At 39.6% G+C, this 22,131-nt stretch overlaps 1 protein-coding gene across 1 annotated transcript in view; it reads right to left on the bottom strand.

Moving 5' to 3' along the window:
• The window catches only part of LOC150077151 (beta-alanine transporter-like), an 80,497-nt gene extending 59,001 nt beyond the window's left edge, over positions 1-21,496 (bottom strand). Inside the window, exons 1-2 of the mRNA XM_090386211.1 lie at positions 21,092-21,496; positions 11,154-11,257 (exon numbers count right to left, since the gene is read on the bottom strand). Coding sequence (XP_090242337.1) covers positions 11,154-11,257; positions 21,092-21,496 — 509 coding nt within the window. The remainder of the gene's footprint in view (positions 1-11,153; positions 11,258-21,091) is intronic.
• Between the last annotated feature and the right edge of the window lie 635 nt (positions 21,497-22,131).

The raw sequence follows: 22,131 nt of genomic DNA, 5'->3' as shown, positions 1-22,131 counted from the left end.
TCCCCTGTGCCAGACTTAGATAACCTGCGGCCCAACAGCGATCTAGTTTTAATTCGGAATTGTATTGTTTGTTTGTTTGTTTTTTTTTTATGAAAACCCTAAACACGAGAGGTACAGTACTAAGTACTATAGTACTTAGTACCGTACTTGAGTTGGAGGTTGAGAAGACGAAAGAAGATATTTGTTGACATTAGACTTGAACTTCTGTAGACTCTAATTTTCAGGAAATACGTGCGAAGGAAGGTTGTTCCAGAAAACGGCAGTTGAACGAATAAACGAAGAAGATAAAAGTTGGTGCTGTGAGTTTGAAGTTGGAGAGTAAATGGATGTTGGCTGGTGGCGACAGGTGTTCGAACTGTTTTGAAAGAGAGAGCGGGAATAATAGAAAACAATTCATAAGAACAGTGCCCATGAAAGTATCTGTAGAAAAGGCATGCAGCAGAAACAGTACGTCTATGAGACAGCGAGTGGAGAGACTCTGTTAGAGAGGAGTCATTAATTAACCTAACTGCCCTCTTCTGAATGGAATATAGAAGCATGAGAGAGGTTTTTGGGGCACCGTCCCAGATGTGGGAACAATATTCCATGGCAGGGCGGATTTGCGATTTGTATAGAGTTAACAACTGTTTGGAAGAAAAGTAATGCCGAGAACGAAAGAGAAACCAAGTTTTTTTTAGATGCAGAGGAAACAATATTTGTAATGTGCTTGTGCCCAGAGAGATTAGAAGTTAGGGTAATCCCCAAAAGTGATATATCATTTTGCCTAGAAATCGGAGTGCCACCAAAGATAAGCATAGGAGCAGAAGAATCATTTTTGCGAGATATAAGACAAGACTCAGTTTTAGAAGAATTGAAATCTACAAAGTTGTCTTTGCCCCACTGGACAATTACATGGAGATCGGCATTTAAGGAATTGGTAGCAGATATTCGAGAAATTGAAGCTGATTAAGCAGGGCAAGGTTCTCAAAATGGAGAGTGGAATGCAATGTGCTATCATCGGCAAAACTATGGATAGGATTTCCAGTCAATGGAAGGTCATTAATATACAAGAGGAAAAGAGTGGGGGGAAAAATAAACTTTGGGGGACACCAACATTACTGGAGAAGTTAGAAGACAGAGAGCCATCTACCATCACCCTCAGTGAGCGATCAGAGGGAAAACTGGTTAACCAATTACAAAAAACAGTTGGCAAACCATAAGATGGAAGCTTGTTTAGAAGACTTTTATGCTAAACACGATCGAAAGCCTTTGAGACGTCAAGAGCAACTGCTTGTGTTTCACCAAACTTTTCTAATGAATTTGTCCATAATTGGATAACATAAGCCAGAATATCACCTGTGGATCGACACTGACGGAATCCATACTGGCGATCGGTGATCAGACAGAAGGACTTGTCACCCTTTTTAGGAACTGGCTCGATATATGAGCAAATTTCCCAGCAGAAGGAAATACACCTTTGGAATAAGAAAGTGAAAAAAGTCGGCAAAGAACAGAACTAAGTTAAGGAGCACAGGTTTTGAGAACAAGTGGAGAAATACCATCAGGACCTGGAGCTTTCTTAGCATCGAGATTCGTCAAAATCCTTTTGACGGATGACCACAGGAGGCATTGAATGGAGCATGTTGGGAATGGTGGGAGGTGTTTTACCAAGATCATTAATACATGAGTTGGAAATAAAATGGGATGATAGCAGGTCAGCTTTATCCTTGGCTGAAGTGACAACAGAACCATCTGGTTTTGACAGAGGTGGGAGCAGAGATGGGCAAAAGTTGCGGCCAATAGCTTTGGCAAGAAACCAGAATGCTCGGCTACCATTAGGGCAAGACGCACGCTTTCTACTCTTCGCCTGTTCAAAATCTAGTTTGGACTGATTAATAACTGCTTTACAATTGTTGCGAGCTTTGGTGTAGGCAGAAAATGAAACTGAAGAATTGGAAACAAGCCAATTACGAAATGCAACGTTCTTCTCTTGAACAGCCTTAGCATATTTATTGGAAAACCAAGGTTTAGATAAAGTACGAGATTTTAAAGTGGAGTGTGGAATAAAGGATTCCATTCCTACAAGAATAATTTCACTGACACGACATGAGATAAAGGCTCAATTTGAGAAGAGACAATCACCAAGTTGTGATCTGAGGTGCCTAAAGGACCACTCACTTCGACCGTATATTTAGAAGGGTTGTTTGTGAGAAAAACGTCAAGCGTGTTGGCTGTATGGTTAGGATTGTCCGGTATTCTTGTAGGTAAATGAACCATCTGTGCAAGGTCATTAGTAATTGCAAAAGCCTCAACATCTCGACCAGCTGGGTCTGTGTGACTAGAAAACGAAAGCCAGCTGGAGTTGTGAACATTAAAATTACCTCACTGTTAGGAAAGTTGGACTGGAGAAAGTCAAGTTGCAAAGCGAGGAAGCCAAAGAGCTCCAAGTTATTAATGGGGTTGGGAGAACGGCAGAGACAACAAATGAATTTGACCACAAAGAGGTAGAGAGATTTTAAGTCAGAGAAGATCGAAGAGAGGAGATTCCAAATTACCAAGTGTCTGGCAGGGAATATCGGAACGGACATATGCACATCCTTTGAGGCGAAAGGAATCATACAGCGAATAATTTGGGCAACTGATATGAGCACTAGTTGAATCAACTGATAACTGAGATTCTGTGAGAAAAAGTACATGAGTTTTGGCAGACTGCAAGTGGAAATGGACATCGTTGAGATTAGAATTGAGACCACGTGCATTTGTGAAATGAACTAGGAAGTGTTTGGGAGTTTAAATCTTTTCTCAGATAAGCTTACTCTATTAGTTTGACAATTCATTGTGTATTCAATAGTAAGAAAACGTGGGGGAAATGCTGTATGAAGTAATGAAATTGTTGGAAATGGCGGACTCATGGTGAGAATATACCCAGATCCTTGACATAACGTGGCCTCAAACAATTCCCCCCTCATACACACTACTCTGACTCCCAGTCACTATCTCGCAAGGTAGAGGTAGCTGGACGTCGAAGTGTCTGTTCTGATAATTCTTTGGTGATCCTTTAGTCAAAATGCGAGTGTCAAATTTTGTCCTCGTCTCGCCTATATCTTGCCACGCTTAACACTTATTTTTCTGCATTCTATATATTTTATTTTAATTGTGTTAAGTCTTCGACCAAACATCTTATTTTATTAATCGGCTTAAAGACCGTACTTTTTGGTTGTTTGTTCTTCGGAATCTGCGCGTGCGCCTGTGTGAGTCGGTCAGTAGTTTGTGTGCTCCTCAGTTTAATACTAATTACAGTGGTTTTAATGTTTAACCTATGGATGAAGTACACATCACCCATATGCTTATCGAGCGACTGATCCACTGACGAAGCTTTCATCCTACCACCTGAATCAAGTAAACTGTATTTACTGTTTTTCCATATTCGTATCACTGCAAGCGGATACGAAATGCTATAGCACGTTGTATTCTTCCTTTGTTCACCAGCCATAGCCCCGGGTGCTGAAAAGCTTACTTTCCGATCACAACATTAAGCTGAAGTGCGCCCTTTGTTTTCACTCAGCTGACTATTCGACTGTGCGGAAAGTTCCTCTAGCTCGAAGCCAACTCACAGCAAGACATCCACGTAGACTATGCAAACACCCGTCTAATGAATATCACCACTGCTTTTCTCCAAAATATGAGCAGAAACGGAAAACCCCTCAACTCGATACAGAAATGTGCCCTCTGGTATCATTCGACTGGTGACGTCTTCTCCTGTACTAGCTGTGATAACCCCATCTGTCCCGGATGTTCGGGCCTGTCCCCATCCAGCTGGAAGACACTTTCCATGGCAACCAGGCTGAAATTCAAGGGATCGTGCTGCAAGAAGCTACGCTCATTAGGCCACAAGGACAACCCGAAATTTCCTAACAACTCACAGAACTCAACACGCACAGCCCAAAGCGCAAAGCAGAAACCGCCCAGCGAAGCAGATTTCACAGAAGTCGCGCCACACTTGATAATACTCAGCACTATGCCAGTCTGCAAGAAAATATGAACAATAATACCTACGAGACTGACAACATCGTTACAGATATAACGCCTCATACTGACGCCTCCTACAGACCAACACCAGGCCACCTGAACTTGTCCGGATCGCATGCAAGCATCGATGCGTCTTCAGCAACCTCTCAGACAGCTTATATTATGCCAAAATCTGAAAATAGCCAAAGCGCACCTGCTCGGAGGTCCGAAGGGTGCCAAATCGAATCAGAAATTACCATTCAATACTTAAAAGTCATCCCTAAAGCAAATCATTGACAGCAAAATTAACGAAATAGTGGAAGATCTCATAGGGAAAATAATTAGTTGCCTAATCAATGCCAGCCTGCAACCCAACTCTCACACACTGGAAAGCACGACGTGCAAATTTGCTGATACAACAGCATCACCCCAACATGGCTGCACAGCCCTAACAAACACCCATGATGCTCAACCTTCAGAGTCCCGCCGGGATAAGTCATACGCGGAAATCCTGGCCACCGAGGTGAGTAATAGTGGCAAAACCATCAAAGGTCAAGCTCTAATATGCACCGCGATAAAATCACACAGTTCCCTCCAAACTTCAGTCCCTGACAGTGACCTAAACCCATCGCTGACTTCCCAACGCAGTCAAGAAAATATACCGACAACCTCATCAAGCCACGTCGACGCCCATGCGAGCTCAATCGACACAATTCAAACTCAGACGAATGACAAGCACGATAACAGCACTGCCCAATCTATAGCAGCTTCACTAAACGGCGATACCAGACAAGAAACCTGCACTTAGAGAAACGCTGTAAAGTACGGCACAGTAATAAACTCCAAGCTACGAGTTTTCAGGACTCAAGACACTACCAGAAACAGTACAACCAGCCTTTTCGTATCTCGACTGAATCCATGCACAACCCCTGACCTAGTCAAACAGGTTATATACGAAGAGATGAATCTACGGCCAACTGTACACAAGCTACAAACTAGGAGTCAACAATACGCTGCATTCAAAATTGACTGTAGCTGACACCAAGTAGACCTCATAGGAAGCGTCGCCATTTGCCTGTCGGAACGAGGATCAGGCCGTTTGTTCACTATCAATCAACCTCGAAACCTAAAGCGACTACTCAGACCAGACAAAAGTACTCCCACCGCAGCACAGCTGACTTGGCGATTATAATTGCTTGCCAGAAAGGATGCCAGCACCAGAATCTTCCCACACTAACATACTGGAACAAACTCCGCCCAAGGCTGCTAATACCGTCCTCCAACGCGAGAGACCTCAAGGTCGCCTCATCCCTGTCTTGATCTCTCATTGTCGAGAGCCTCTACTTGTTCGCAGCCGGGAAGCAAGGCTCCCTCCCGTGAGGATAAGCATTACAACCTCTCCTACCATCCCCATAATGTTCCAGAATATCAGGTCCTTAAGAAATAAACTTAATACACTGGTAGAGATTCTACTCTCAAACTCATTAGACATCGTGTACCTCGCTGAAACATGGTTAGAGGCGAACCAGACAGATATAAGCTGCTCCATTCATGCAGGCTTTCATGTTCTGGCTGCCTCTCGCGATAACCGCAGAGAGGATGGAGTTGGTATAATCTTCAATACGATAAAGTTCTCCATCGTACACTCTGTTTCAAGTATCTCTCAAGGCGTGGAAGCCTTAATGATAACTCTGGAACATCAAGATACCATTATAGACGTCGCATCCCTGTACCCTCCTCCAACGTCGACTATGATGGCCACCGACGAAGCCACTAACTGGTTAATAAATAATCTGCACCCAGCAGCCACTCATATCATATGTGGAGACTTTTAATCTTCCGCTATCTACCCAACACCTCAAAAGTCGGCTCACAGAATCTTTCCAATCAATCCAAATATTCCAAGTTAACTATCAGCCAACGAGAGACCAAAACCTGCTGGACATAGTCTATTCTTCGGCGATATGTCAATTCGAAGAAACCACAGCCGACATGTTTCAATCAGACCACAAACCAATCATATTTACAGCTCTTCTACCCAAAAAATATTTCAATACCCCAAAAACCAAATCTGTGCAAAAGGTCACCGCTCCAAAATTTCTGAATCCAGCACTCTGCATTGAAACTGCATCCACAGCCCCATGGAACATCTTAGATGGATGTGAACTGAGCCTCACTATCGATCAAATGACCAAATGGATCAATACCATAGCCCTTCACACCGCTACCAAGACAGTCACCATTACTCCGCGCTCCAGAGCGTGGTGGACTCCCCAGCTCAACCCAAGTTTCCACTACAAACAATCACTACACGCCAAATGGAAGGCTTCGGGCGATGTCCAAGACCTCATTTCATTTTCCAAAGCCAGGGCCGAATTCAACAGAAACAAATCAGCTGCAATTAAGAAGCACCTCGAAAGAACCCTAAAAAGGGGAAAACCATTGTACAGAACAAAGGCTAGTTCTTCCAGCAAAATCGACCCAGTTGACTGGCTCAACTACGTTGCCAGATTTTCCAATCAACCTCCAGCTCTACCTAACCTGCCACTCTTCAACCACTCTCATCCCACTGATAGTCTCGCTACGATCCGAATTTCCAAGCAACAACTGATGCAGGCCATTAATACTCTTCCTCTCACTGCAACCACCAGTGACGATGGCATACCCCAGTTCATAATCAAATGCTTAAGCGTCTTCATCATCGATTCACTCCTCAACCTATACAACAGATGCCTCGAAGTTCATTTCTTTCCACCCCAGTTGAACAGGTACTCTGTCCGGCCCCTTCCTAAGCACCAACAATCGACGCTCCCAAGCCAATATAGACCCATCGCTTGCGCCTCTGTATTGCTAAAAATTCTGGAGAAAGCACTGCTACCGTCTGTCACCCATCAAATTCTCTGTGACAGTCCTCAGCAAATACACTATGGGATATCAGGAAGGTCAACTATAACTAACCTTGCAACAACCACACTGCACATCATAGAAGCCTTTGAACAAAGACAGGAATTGTCAGGTATATATCTTGGCATCCATTCCGCCTTTGATGCCATCTATATACCTAATCTCCTACGTCTCTTAGAAAACTACTTCAATTTTCGCGGCGATGTTCTCTGGTTCCTAGAATCTCTCCTATCCAAGAGGACCCTTATTCTAAAGATCAAAACAAAGACCTTCACTCGTCACATAACTGCCAGTGTGCCTCAAGGGGGGGGGATTCCTGTCTGGCGTTCTCTTCTCAGCAATCATGGTGCCGTTTGTGACCAACAGGTGCAATTGGATCACATATGCTGACGATGTCAAGCTCCTTACTAGGAAATCGCCATCCAACTCGGCAGCCGAAACCACTCAGCAAATCACTAGCAAACTGCAGGACATGGCTGACTACCTCAATACTTTCAACCTCCAAATCAACCCCCAAAAATCGGCACAAATAATTTATTCACTAAAGGGCAGCCCAACAACGTTGGAGCCTGTGCTTAACGGCTCCTCAGTTCCAAAGTGTTCAAACGCACAAAGATCTGGGGGTCATTTTCGACTCCAAACTATCTTTCAACGATCACTTAAACCTCATACAGTCGAGGCTGAATTCACTACGCTGGGTCGCCAAACAACAGCTGCTCCACACCACCGACCCACAACTGGTAAAAAGATATATCGTATCAATCCTTTACCCGACAATACTGTATGCTTCAGAGATATGGGCCTTGGCTGCCGAATCCAACGTTAAAAGAATATTCTCTGCCGAATTCTGGCTTCTAAAATGGGCCAACAGCAAATTCCACCTTCCCCCAGCTCTCAGATCAACGCAGTTAACAGAAGCCCTTCAACTACGCAGGCTCCGATCCTACATCGTAGAAAGAAGGCTGCTGTTCACCATTAAGATGGCCACCAGTAAAATTACAGAGCCGAAGTTCTGGGATCACTGCTCTTGGCGCATTCCTTCCCCTTATCTCCGGTCTTCAGCAAAGCTACTAGCAAACTATAACCGGCTAGTACTAACCGGCAGATTCCTGCCAAAGCAAATGCTGCCCTCACTGCAAGCCATCGACGGGGACATCCAAGAAGTGATCAACAATAAAAAATACAGGAAGGGAATCCTCGTCGAACTGAAAATGTAAAACTGTGCTTTGTTGCCTTCCACTAATCTGGTGTAACTTATGTTTTGCTCATGTGTATCTCTTTTGTAAATATGTTTTGTAATCCCCTAGTACCACCATGCCGTGACGGGACTAATTGTATGTATATCATGCTACAATTAAAGATTCTATTTTTATTGATTCTTTATGTTTTTTCGCCGACGTCTGTTAAGCATGGAATCACTACGGCTCTTTCGTAATTAATATTTCTTGTTGTGTTATTGTTTATGTTTCGCGAATATTTTTAGTTTTGTAGAGAACTTGTTCCAGAAACATAAGAGCGAATTCAGTCCAATGCGGTGGCCTCCCCCGTCATCAGATCTCAGTCTTGTTGGACACCTGTGGATAAGGTGGAACGAGCTCTTCAGGGTAAAAATCTGCGACCATCCAATTTCATTGACCCAAGTGCTTCCACCCCGTGGGAAACATAAGTCAATATGTACTAATATCCCTATGGCACGCTTTCGATACCTCGTTGAATGAATACCACGACGAATCCAAGCTGTTCTGGGGGCTAAATGAGGACCTACTCGCAATTAAGAAAAGTGTACCTAATAAAGTGGCCACTCAACCTGAAGTCCTGTTAAAGTTATGCAGGTTTAAAATATTTTTCTCGGCTTACGAAGATTTCCCTTATTTTAAAATAACTGTTTATTTTTCAGCTAGACCCAGTAAAAAGGTCTAAAAGTCGTTTTATTGTACTGTATACGCTCACTTGCCTTCAGGATAAATCTCTGTTCGTATTACGATTAACATTTGTATTGCTTGGTTTATTGTAAACTCCACTGACCTGGTGGCCGTGCCGGAGTATAAACAAGAACATTATTATTATTATTAATGATCGATTCGTCTCGCAGAAATGTCGCCGTCCGACTTTATTCAACGGTCACCGCTCAGCACTTGTCCTCATCCCGTATGTACAACCGGCGAAATAAACATATTCATCCAAAATGTTAGGAGCCTTCAGAACAAGATTCACACTGTTCTCGATCTGCTTACTGTTGACAATTACAGTTTTATTGCAGTTGCTGAGATGTGGCTTATACCCGAAATTGACTTAGGCTCTCTCGCTGCTAATTTAAATTTAATTTTGATGCTACGTCTCGTGGAAATCTCCGGGGTGGTGGCGTGTGTCTGCTCATCTCCACGGCTTACCCTATCATCATACTATTAGTATCATACTTTTTAACTTGAAGCTGTAGCTCTCCTCGTCCGGATTCGTCGCACGCCCCGTCATTGTTGTTGTTGTTGTGACATATTGTGCCCCTCCTGTGTCTGTCGGTCAGTTTGACGATCTTAACTCCTGGTCAGTCTCCATCGATAAACCATCTGATATCGTAGTTTGTATTGGTGAATTTAATCTTATTCATCTCCCACCGACACTGCAACTCTCTTGCCTAGCCAGCTTCTAATTCTCAACTATATGGAAGCCGCTTTCCCCACCTGCTAGGAGTATTGCCAGGTTAAACTTTTAGGGCCACCGAGAACCATCTCATTTGCCCATGTATAATATGTCAATACATTGCGTGCGTGATTCGGTTTCTCTTTCTGCAAGGGGAAATACCCGAAACAATCCACAAATAAATGGTCGCTGTTTATGAAAAAGGCTGCCCAGGTTGCAGTGTTGTCGAACGTTTAATAAACAATTCAAATGTGGAAGAATCGGTGAATGATGAGGAAATCCCAGGAAGCCCAGCAACTGCTAAACAGGAGAGAATGCCGCAAAAATTGAGGCATTAATCCTGGAAGATCTCCTTTTCAGCATCAAAGAACTAGCTTCAGAGCTCCAAATTAGTGTAGGGTCTGTGGAGATCATCATCCATCAACAGTTGCATATGAGTAAAGTGTCTACTTTACTCATATGCAACTGTTTACACTTTACTCATATGAATAAAGTGTCTACTTTACTCATATGGGTTCCCAGACTTCCGACCCCTTACCAAAAGATGGAAAGGGCACAGTGTGCACATGAAATGTTGTTGATGTGCCAGGTAAAGCAAGAGGAGTTTTTTTTTTTTTTTTTCGCGGCTAGTCACCATGAATGAAACTTGAATCCATCACTCTGATCCCGAAACTAAACGAATATCAAAATAATGGAAACATCAGAATCGTCCCTTCCTCCTGCCAGAAAGGCAAAGGTGCAACTAAATACTGGCAAGGTGATGTCTGTTTTTTGCGATCAGCATGGGGTAATACTAACAGATTACCTTCAAAAAGGCTGTACCGTGACAGTAGAGTATTATTCCGACCTCCTAATAAAGCTACATGATGCTATAAAAGGGAAAAAAAGACGGAGAAAACTGTCAAAAGGTCTGTGCCTCCTCCAAGATATTGCCCCTCCTCATTCCTCGCATGCTACAGTAATGTGTGTACACGAATGTGGGTTTGAAATATTTTCGCATTCAGCTTATTCCCCCCGACCTTGCACACTCGCATTTCTTCCATTTTCTTCTCATGATGTCCTTTCTTCATGGAAAATACTAAGCTGATGATGGTGAAGTGATTTCTGCTGCCGAGTCGTTGTGTGGAGGACAGTCAGAGGACTTCTAAAAAACTGGCCTGCAGAAATGTATTGAGAAATGACAAAAATGTGTCATTTCGTCTGGTGACTATGTTGAAAAAATGTAACACGTGGTATTCGTTTCGACCTTCTATAAAAACTGCTTCTGGGTGAATACAAATCAAATCTTTTTTGAACCCCCCCCCCACCTCGTATCTCCAATTTCATTGAGCTTGTTATATTTTTATTTTATTTTATTACTTTTTTAAAGAAACTTCCCATATGTTATTATTTTCACTTAATGTACATATGTAAACACTTCTAGTTCGGCTGTATCGGGGTATCGCCCTTACTTTATTGGATGGCAGTAAATGATTTTATATATAGTAGTTCCTTTACATTAAAGTTTTTATTTCTTTTACAGATATATATGCCCAATTATAATTCGTTTGCAGAAATGAAACTTTTAACACCTTGTTTTTGGCATTTTGCGTAAAGTAATTTTATAAAAAATAAAAGGCACTTACCTGTCTGCAAGGGGTCCATAAATGACTGCGCCAACGGTGTTTCCAGCCAAAGACAGAGTAAGCACAAGACTCGATAAATACTTCCGATCACACACAAGATTCCACTGTAAAAATCACATTTGCAAATTCATTTCGCATGCAACAATTATGTTACTATCGATAATTTTTTTAATAATGACTTGAAATTAAAATACAGTTCAGTATAAAATTAAGCATTTGTTACTTCCACAACTATTGTTAGATTCAATATCAAAAGAAATTGGTCTGGAATGTCCGATTCTTAAACTCTGCAGTCCACACCTTCTAAGCTATTCCTCATGCGTACATCGCTTTGCACTCGTCATCAATCTGATCACCCTTCTCTGAAACCTCTCCAGAAGCACTCTTTTTTTAGGTGTGGTCTTTATATCTGAATACAATATTCCAAAGGCATGAATCATTTCTTATGGATTTCATTGTATTTTATTGGTAGGCTAATGTGTAGAGTTTATATTACATAATTCTTGTTTTTATCTCGATCTGGCGGTTAGCGCACAGTGGTTACGATGAATGATCTATACTGTGTGGAATAGGCCTAGCTTTCGAATCCCGTTCGAATCTTGACGGAAATAATGTTTATCAACTTTTTTGTTTCACAATGTGGTGAAGATCACTTGGGTTTTATCTCCCGGAAACTCGAGTTTTTTCCACCGGAAAATAGACAGATCGACCTGTGTTTTTACCTTTAATTACTGCAATATCTTTCTTCATCTTCCAACTGACGATTGCAGTATCACTTCCTGATGATGGTTCCTGTACTTTAAGCCCTGTGATGTCATCTGATTAGTCAGTAATGATGAGGTCAAGAATATTCTCGCTCCTAGTACTTTCTCTAACATGCTGGTACAAATAATAATCATCTAGTTTATTTTAAAAAAGTTTTTCGACATGGTGAGTTTCTCTCCCAATTATTCCAATCAATCTGCGGCAGATTAAAGTCGCCCATAATAAAACATTCACTCTTCTTGCCCATTCCATCTGCATGTAAAGGCCCTCGTCATATTCTTCACAATCTTCTGGTCTGTAGCTTACTCCCACTCTCATTGTTCCTTTGCTTCCAACTAACTCACACCACACAGATTCTATGCTGGCAGACGTAACTTCAGACTGAGCAAAAACCCTTTTTTTGCGCTCAGGCTGCTTTTTATAAGAAGAATGACCCTTCTGTCTTCCCTATCTTTCCTAACTGCATTATACATACCGTAGCGGAACTCGCCATCATCAATTTCCGGGTGGCACCACGTTTCTGTTAGTTTGTATATCAGCATTAGTTGTCCTGACCAAGAGTTCAAATTCAGCCATTTTATTGACAATACTCCTGACATTACTGTAGACAGTTGAGACTGAGTAATCTTTTATAGTTTATTACCCTGATCTTTCTCATAGCCGTAAATACTATACTTTTGTCTCTTTCGATATAACCATTTTATTGGTATTAAAAACGTTTCTGTCAATTCATTATTTTTAATTATAATGACCTATTTCCAGTTGCAAAACTACAAATTCTGGATCTCCCACCAAATGCAGGAACAGGCTCCCCCTTGTTCTTTAACAACTATATCTATCAAACCAACCGTCAGAAGCCCTAACCTTTAGCCACCTCCCCCCCCCCCCCACGCGGTGACGGATCGGCAGTATAAAGTAAAGTAAATAATCTTTTATCGCACAAAACCAGATACAGTGGACAATAAATACCCATCACTTGACAAGTCATGGGTATATAACAACATAACAATCATAAATATAATAATAAGGAATTTAGCATGTTATTTTAACAGTGATGATAATTGGATGTTGTAGTATAGTAATATGAAATATGAAATACTAATATGAGAGGCCTCCATAGCCGAGTGGTCAGGAGCGGGAGTGCAGTAGCACACGCTCTTTGAATAGACCGGTGTTCAAGCCCCTGACTGCTAAATACATCGATCTGCCAACCCGCACTGGACCAGCGTGGCAGATTATGGTCTATTTCTCCTCAGCATGGATTGTTGAGGAGGCTTCCATCCTGTAGTGGGTTGATAATGGCTGCAGTTTACTTTTTTACTTTTTTTTATATGAAATACTCGTAGATTAACAATTTTCTACAAAGTGGAAGGTAAAGTAAAGTGTCACATGTGATATGTACAATAAATTACATAAAATTTGAAAAATATACACAAAAATCAATTCCAGTTGATGCACCTGCCAAAGTGCACAGTTAGGCAGTTCACCATTTGGTCTGGAGAAGCACGGATTCTCATTTTGGCAGGTAACAGTTTAGGCCTCATCAGATTTAAGATTGTATTTAAGTTTGGTGGTGATCGTGTTGGCCACAGCAGTCATCATGGATATCATCATTCTTCACTTTTTTCTCTTTCTTGGTGATTCCCTTCTACTTCGGACTCTCTCTCAGGGTAACTCAGAATTTTTTTTTTTTTTTTGGCTGGTGCAGCGGTTAAGCCTCAGGCTTCCTAGCACCATATGGCTAATAATAATAATATTCCTCCACCGCTTGAGCTCTGTGTGCATTGGCGTTGTCGTGCATGAAAAGAAAAGCTGGGCCAACCCCATCCCTAAAAAGTCGCATGTAGGGTATGAGGATTTGTTTTCGGCCTCTGCGCAGTTACGGTATCCCTATCAAAAACATAACGAAGGGTGCGGCCGTTATTCCGCCCCACACTTGAACACCGCCTCCACCGTAAGTGTTAATTTTTTTGATGTTGGTGGGGTAGTACCGCATCCCTTGTTGTCTCCAGATGAAATAATGTCTATAATCTGTTTGTAGGCTAAAAGGATGCATCAGAGAACAGACCTGTGCCCCATTTGTCAGGGCTCCAAGTCATAGAACGAGCTCTGCGGTGGTTTGGGGTTAATGTGATTTATTTATTTTATTATTATTTATTTATTTTTATTTTTTTGTACTTTGTTGCCGCTTCCAGGGCAAATGGGTTAATGGGATACAAGCCACTGGGTTGCTCGCATAGAGTTCACTTGAATTTAAGTTTCTTAACATAGTCCAATTGGAAATGTTTTCACCTGTGGCCGCAGAAAACCTCAAGACAGTTAATTGATGACAATACATCTAGGTCTTGCTCCTAGAGCCAGATAGCAGTCTGTTCTGTTTTACGTAGCCCTCCGGCGACCTTGGTCAGCTCTTCTTGTAATGGCTGCTGTCTCCTGAAACTGCTTCCATAGTGCCACGCTATTCAAGACGACAATGCATGACACATTAAGTCAACGTGCCACTTCGCCTGCGACTGCAACGCTTCAAGTCGTCCAACGGTCCGCCATCTTAAAGAATCATCTAAACGACGATGACTTGCCATCCTGAGTACTGGAATGTGGCCATCTCACTGAGCAAGCCAGAAAACAGGAATGAAGTAATGTGGTCGCAACCTGTATTTTTATAGGCATGAATAATTTGCATAATGTGTGGCTCTGTAAGGTGGTAGATCTATTGGATACTCGGAATTTGCATGCCAGGATGCCTGTTATATCAAATATTCGCCTTTAGCGACACTGTTCACAATAAAATGTTCATGAAAAACATTTTATTCTGTTAATTTTGTCGAACAGGCTAGAAGTTGTGAGCTTTCTGCTATTTATTGTTGTTGGTAGCCTTGGAAGCTCTATCCGGCTCGCCATTTAGGTCGCCTGTGGAGAAATGTTATGCTTAGTCACTATCTATCTCGTATTTTTTGTCCAATGACGATTGTTTCGTGTGTTTGTTATGACTGCTTTTACAATATCTATTTTCATGCATAATTTGTCCTATTCAATAATTTGATGTGAGGTCTTCCATAACTTTACTAATTTATCAACGAATATCAATGCTAATTTCACAATTTTATCAAAATTTCCACAAAAAGATTTACAAGTACTACAGAAGTTCGAATTATAAGCCCGAAGTCCTGACAACCCTAACTCTAATGGAGATGAATGGCTCTTAAATTAAAATTAAGCAACAAAATTAAATATGAGTGCTATGAAATTTTCGTATGTTGGGGACGAAAATCATAAAATAGAAAATGTGAGTAAAGGAAGCATTATGAGAAAAATGGTTAAACGCAAAATCACACTTCTTACCCAACTAGAAATATTGCTTGACATAAAACAGACATACAGAAAAAAAAAACAGATTGGGAAGCTTTGGGAAGTACCGGAGACTTTTATGGTAAATTCAGTGAAACGGACGCATTATCAGAAAAGTTTACTGCATTAATCAAAGGCATAAAACCAACGAAAGATTATATTGTACTTATTGATCTAACCGCCTCCTGAGATTTTTCAAAGTTTTTTAAAAGCAAGCAGAAAAGGGGGCACGGAATTTGAAAATATAAATACTCTCATCTTTATTTGTAAAGAAATAAAAAGGGAGAGAGCAATATTATATCGGTTAAATATTGAATTATCGCTTGAAATTAACCAGTTTATAATTTTTATTAATCGATTTTCTTATTGCTATTTTTTGGAAATAAAAATATACGTTGGATCAACTTGCTGACCTAGCAAAAATGACAATTAGACTTCGTTTTTCCTTTGCACTCTCCTCTTCCTATCTTTAAAACAAGAATTAAAATGAAATTGGTGTTTATCACAGAAGAATATTTTTGTTAGTGCAAGTAGCAAGGACCAGGTAGCAGTGAATAGCATAGTCAGAAAATCAGTGCATTATAGCCACAGTTGCTGATGCACCAACAAACCTAACAACAACAACAACAGTGAATAGCTAGCGTGGGAATATCGTCTGGAGAAGTCAACTGTAGTCGTATTAATTTTCTCCATTTATCTTAAGCCGGCATTGTAACCAGTCTCAAGGTAATGCCCGCGCAGATAATTTGGGAAAATAACCTTCATATAACGTATTACCTTGAAAGAAACCGTGAAATTATAGTTCTTGAAAAAACACAATGACATAACCTCCCATCCTTTGAGCAGCTACCACAGCCCAAATGATCAAAATGCTCTTGGTTAAACTGCAATTACCAGACGAGGACGAATTTTGCTGAATGAAAATTATTAATGGTTGTCACGAAATATGGCAACTGTCTATAGAAACACAAAAGAATACGCTTGAATTTAGTAAAGAGATCGTGGAAAATATCTCAATAACTATACTTTAAATTGTAACTTCAACGCTGTATCTCGTGTCAGATACATGGGTCACGACTTATGTTATCTGTGCTAACGAGTTACTACCGTCATTACTGAAGCTGAACACGTTGCCTTACACTTAGTTTTTAATAATGTTGCTCATGAGTGCACATCCCTAATGAAATCCTAAGTCAAAGCATATGAAGGAACCCCAAAATATGTAATAAATATAATTATAGATATTTATCGCCACAAAAGATAACTGTGAGGTCTCTCTCTCTCTCTCTCTCATATTGAGAGGCCCCAAGCCATGGCTTTTTAGCTTATGCTTAAATCCAGCATTGCTCACCTCTGTTTTCGGCGATCATCGTAAAGGAAAACTGTATTATGACTTTCACTAGGATTAGAAATCCTGGACCATTAAAAATTATTTTTTTATTTTTAACTATTAATTGGAATTAGTTTTTTGGGACATTTACTATTTTGTTCATTATCTGATATATAAGATAATGCACCTGAAAAGCTTAAGGAGAACTAGTGCAACACATATGAGGGTAATGTGGGGGGGGGGTACTGCCAACTTAAATTATAAATAACATGTCAAAATAGTAATTATTAAGACAATGAAATAACATTGCTGCAAATTCTTCGAAGATATGAAGGCGGTGGAATAATGCCTTTATAAATGTTTGTAATGTGCTAAGTTTAGCATTAATAGATTATACGTATACATATTAAGACTTTTTTAAATTAATGTATAAATAATTTAAAATCATTGTGTTTCTGATATGTATTGCACATATCAGACACAAAATTTACAAGTTCTTACTAGCAAAATATCAGTATAGAACGAATTTACTCGTCGTAGAATCCCAGAAATTCTCACGCTCGTCATTACTGATCTGAACTTTTACTTTCTTCAAAGAGGGCGTCGTCTTCAGTACAGTCAACAGCACTACTAATTCTGCGTATTTTGAAAGACATTTGTTTTTTTGGAGGAAGTGAGATTTACTGAACCTTTTCTTGGCACTAAAGAAAAGTTTTTGAGATATATGTAAATCCGCACTTGCATTTGCTAGGCAAGAACAATATACAGTCTGATCTAACAAAAATTCTCGCTACATGCACCTAGTATGCCTTCGAACCATATGTCGTAGCAGAACTTTAGGCAACGTTTTTCCTAAAGAGTACTGCTTTTTAATGGTCCGGAAAATACAGTAATTTATTAATTTAGAAGTACTTCATGATGATCATCTTTGTTGCCACTCATCTAAATGATAAAAAGTCCACTCCTTTATCCACCTAGTTAAATTTAGACATAAACTACCCTATTAAAATCATGGGACACCTGTAGTTATGAACAAAAGTATTTATCTAGAGAAATTAATTGGCCACCTGTCAGTTGGCGTTAACAAGTAATCACCTGTTAATTGGTCCACCTTTGACCGATCGCTTCAGCGTGCGCTGTGGAAGATTTTGTTTTAATTTCTGTGTATAGAGGCGGTGGGGACATGATGATCAACTTTAATTTTTTGCTCTATTTCATCCCAAATATGTTTAATTGATTTGAGGCTGGTTCTCTTTGCTGGCTACAATAATTAATTGTGTCGATGTTATTCGCATTAAACCAAACCTTCAAAATTCTTGCTTGTGATATAGAGCGTTGTCATGTTGCAAGGTCTAAGGACTGCCTCTACCCTTAGACCTACCAACATGACAATGATAATTTTACATTGTTAGGTACATAATTATCCATAACATCAGTGTAGGATGCAGCATTCATGATTCCATGCACTGCGACTAGTCAGCCTGGTACATACCACGGGAAACTCCCACAGACCATTACACGTCCACCTCCCAACTTCACAGATGCAGCAGCACACTCACGTAAGAAGCCTTTTCTAGATATCCTTCATACCCAAATACATCTATCCAGACTATAAGAGCGTATTGAGGGACTCGTCGCTCCACACAACTGATTTACATTGAACGACAGTCCAGAATCACCCTCCCCCCCTCTGAAACTATTTCTGCTTCCTTGTCATCATTCAGCATACATGTTCGAAATGAATTCCGGGCTAACCGCTTATCACCTTTATAATCAAAGGTACTGTATATTACGTAGTCACTCGTAAAATAATAAGTGGAGTTTACCTCAATATATTGAGTATTACAGCTCTGACTCGTACTATCTAATTTCGTAGTCACGCACAATTTTCCGCAGTCAACAGGGTTTTCCATAAATTTTGGTAGGGCAGTGTAGCCGTACTTCTGTTCTATATAAGTTTACTTACTTCTTCTTATACATCTGTAAATTTTGGCTTTCTCTCCGACTTATTAATCATGGTTTTTTAAATTTAATTTAAATTGAACAGCTTAAAATATTTCTGTGTATTTGTTGTCTTCTTTGCCCAATATATGAAAGCTAACTATGTGATGTTAAAGTCCAGAAAGATTTCTTCAGGCGAGCTTCAATGTCCACCTGTTGTCTTAGGATACTTGCTGGTAGTCCTGTCTTCGTGCTATTATTCATGTTAAGACTGATGACACGCTTCTCAATAAAAGCTGTCGCGTCATTACTTAGAGAAAGGAAGGAAAGTATATTTCTACAGAGACAACTCTATGTAATAAAATTATTTCGAGACTGTTTCAACATAGTGATGCAAACCAGGAATAGTATAGCTACATGTGCATGTGAAGCTTGTCACTTTTCAACTGCATAACGATTACTGTTTGCAGCACCACTGTTTTTATCCGCTCTTTTCCTTGTTAACTTTGTACTTATTATTTTTTAATACATCAAATCAGTTCATTTTAAAGGAAATTCACGTTCAGAGGAAACAAAAAGGAAATCTTTGAAAAAAGGTCTTCCTTCGTTGGTTACTACGCCTCCTCTTCTGATTTAGAGATGTGCTTCGGAATATTCAAATGCATTGCTTGTAAACAATAAAATATTGCTCGAGTCCTAATTTCCTTTTCAGTGATAAAAAACTAAATAGTCATCACTACAGTAATGCCATTTTCTAAATTGCATTATTGCTTTTGTTTACTAAAAATAAAAGCACATTTAATTTCACAGTAATTTACGTTTTTGTCAGAAGATAATAAAAAGTAGGAAAATTCTTTAGCTTTGGTATTACGGAATCTCCACGTGAAGTGACAGACATCTTAGTTTAGTAGATGGTGTGCGGATAAACACGCTTCCTATTATGCAACAAAATATGTGCAACTACTGCTTGCTGATTTATTGAAAATAAGCCAATCACTCGCAAATATTTTTTGTGTGGTTCTAGATGAAAATCAGACATGAAGTCTAGAATAACCATCTTTAAGTTAATACAAGCTTAAAATTAATAAACTATAGATACGAGATAAAGACACCAGAAAGGTTTTGATGGCTCTTTTATCTAATAGAAGCATATTTGTCCATAAAAGCAGAGTACACATTGAAATTCCTGGATAGAAAGAATACCTTGCCTAAAATATAAATGCGTATATACTCAAATTATAAAAATGAATTATATTAAAGTAAATGTCAGTAGATATGTAGTTAGTGGTAGAATTCTTTCTTCTTGTGGCAGTGGATAGTGTCACTGTTATCTAACACCTTTCAAAAACGGCCGGCCTAGGTTCGATTCCGGTTGTCGAAATTGAGAAATACTTCCATTGGGATAGAAAAAACTTTTATGTGTTTTTTTTTGTTGTTGTTGTTGTTTTAAAACAAAAAATAATAAATATAAATAAATAAAAATAATATAGGAGATCAATATTACCGTATTTAGCGACAGCGCCGGCTTTAACCACAATCAACCCGAACGCGTGCGCTACTGTGCCCCGCGTTGACTGTGAGGGCTCCCGCTAGGCTGCGGCACTCCTCGTAGTCGATCTTTATCTAGAGTTGCAGGTTTTTCATCCGGAAAAACATACTGACTGACTAATGAATGTAATAAAGTTAAATATACGATCTACAGGCACCCCATAGGCTTGGGTTCTTCGGTGCAAATTTTAAACAACCAACCAATCGAAAATGGTTGAAAGAGGCGTGAAACATGATAAAATAGTCAGTAATTTTGCAGCAAAAATTTATACTATATTTTCGTAGTTTTTAATTAGTTCATAAATTATAATTTTAATATCCACACAAAATTCCTCTTGAATTATATAAAAATAAAATTTTTAATTCACACAATTTGTGATAATACGATTATCACACAATACGTGATATTTATAGTTGTTTTACTTTGTTTTGTGATTCCCAACTAGACTAAATTACGAAATGATAAATTCGGAAGTTCTTAATATGAAACTGTTCGTCAGAATAAAAGCAAATTTAAAATCTTTTACCGAGTGGCGAAACACATCTTCTAGATCCGTCTGCCTTACTGCTTTCTCTCTTAATAATTCTGGAGTATTAGCAATTGTCACCACCTTGAATTTCATCCTTTCAATACCTTCCTTTTCCATTTTTCTAGAGGGAAATCCCACCCCCCTCCAATTGGTATACAGTTTTACTCAAATTTACACAAGATACTTAAAAGTATAATCAATCTCTCTCTCTCTCTCTCAATCTTCTTTCCACTACAAATAATACTGTACAAAAAACTTACATCTCTTTTCAAAGTATAAATATTCATCTTCGGCTATAAATATTAATCTACGCGAAACAGGATTCAGTTCTACTTTCCACCTTTTCATGAAGCCACGATACAAACATAATATACGCATTAAGAAATTGGGAAGGTTTCGTACATTAATGAAAGAATGACCAAAAGGAAAAATTAATTGGATTCATAATTTCCACTTTAAATTTCTGATTCACTCACCTTTGTAACAGCTGTTTCGTCATAATTCGTTTTATCATACTGCCATCCATTTTTGCAATTCTGTGTGTGCCAGTGATGTTGTTCTTCTCTGATAACCTCGCTCCAGTTTTGACCCAGCTCCGAGATATTCGATAGAACTTGCAAGTAGTCGACAGAATACATTTTGCATTTACTTGGTCCTTCGGAAGTTGGGGGTCTAATTAACAATTGTTTCAGCGGTAGAGAAAGGTTAGAGTTCATGACCTCAGGTACCCAACACCAGTGATCAGGTTCGGATAACAATAAGAGGTTATTCATTGTAAGAATCGCGGTTACAGCCGATGAAGGAATAAGGAAGAAGAAAGACAGAAGTGACTGGTAGCGCCCATAGTCTCCCACATCGGCGAGAATGTGTTCAAACTCCATGATGACACTGAATTACCTGAGCTGGTCTCATCAGGTTTATGCATTGATACAACTACATGTAAATCATCATGTGACTATAATCTCATGCTCTACGTCACACGACATCTTTTTCTAGTTGGTTATTATTTCATAGAGCAATAACAAACAGAATTTTTATAAAAACACAGCAGCTTCCTAAGAATTATTTTTTTTATTTGCCAATAGTGTGGAATTAAGGCTTACGATAACGTAAGCTTTAATTCCACGCATTATACACGTCACTGTGTAATAGTTGTGACCGGAATTTTTAATTTCGCTCTAATTTAAAAAAAAATATGCTTGAGTAAATATGTATGATCGAGGCTCACGTGTGGGGAACCCGCTTGAGAATCTCACAGGGAGCCCTGAATATAGTTTTTTCCTCTACTGCTCATGCTCATAAACAAATATAACTTGCGTATAAATATATATTATTACCAAATATAACCGCACACCTGCATGTTACACAGACACAGACACAGAACTTTTATTTGATACAATATTTAATAACGTGTCTACTTCCATTTGGCCTTAATTACACGCTGTATCCTCATTCGTTGACTTAGATTCAATTTTTGATAATATGAAGGCGATATTTTGGTCTTTCAAACAGCAGC

Source organism: Mastigoproctus giganteus, chromosome 12 (assembly GCF_048544385.1).
Source record: "Mastigoproctus giganteus isolate SK-2022 chromosome 12, ASM4854438v1, whole genome shotgun sequence".
Lineage (NCBI taxonomy): Eukaryota > Metazoa > Arthropoda > Arachnida > Uropygi > Thelyphonidae > Mastigoproctus > Mastigoproctus giganteus.
This window is presented reverse-complemented; position numbering and strand designations above follow the sequence as displayed.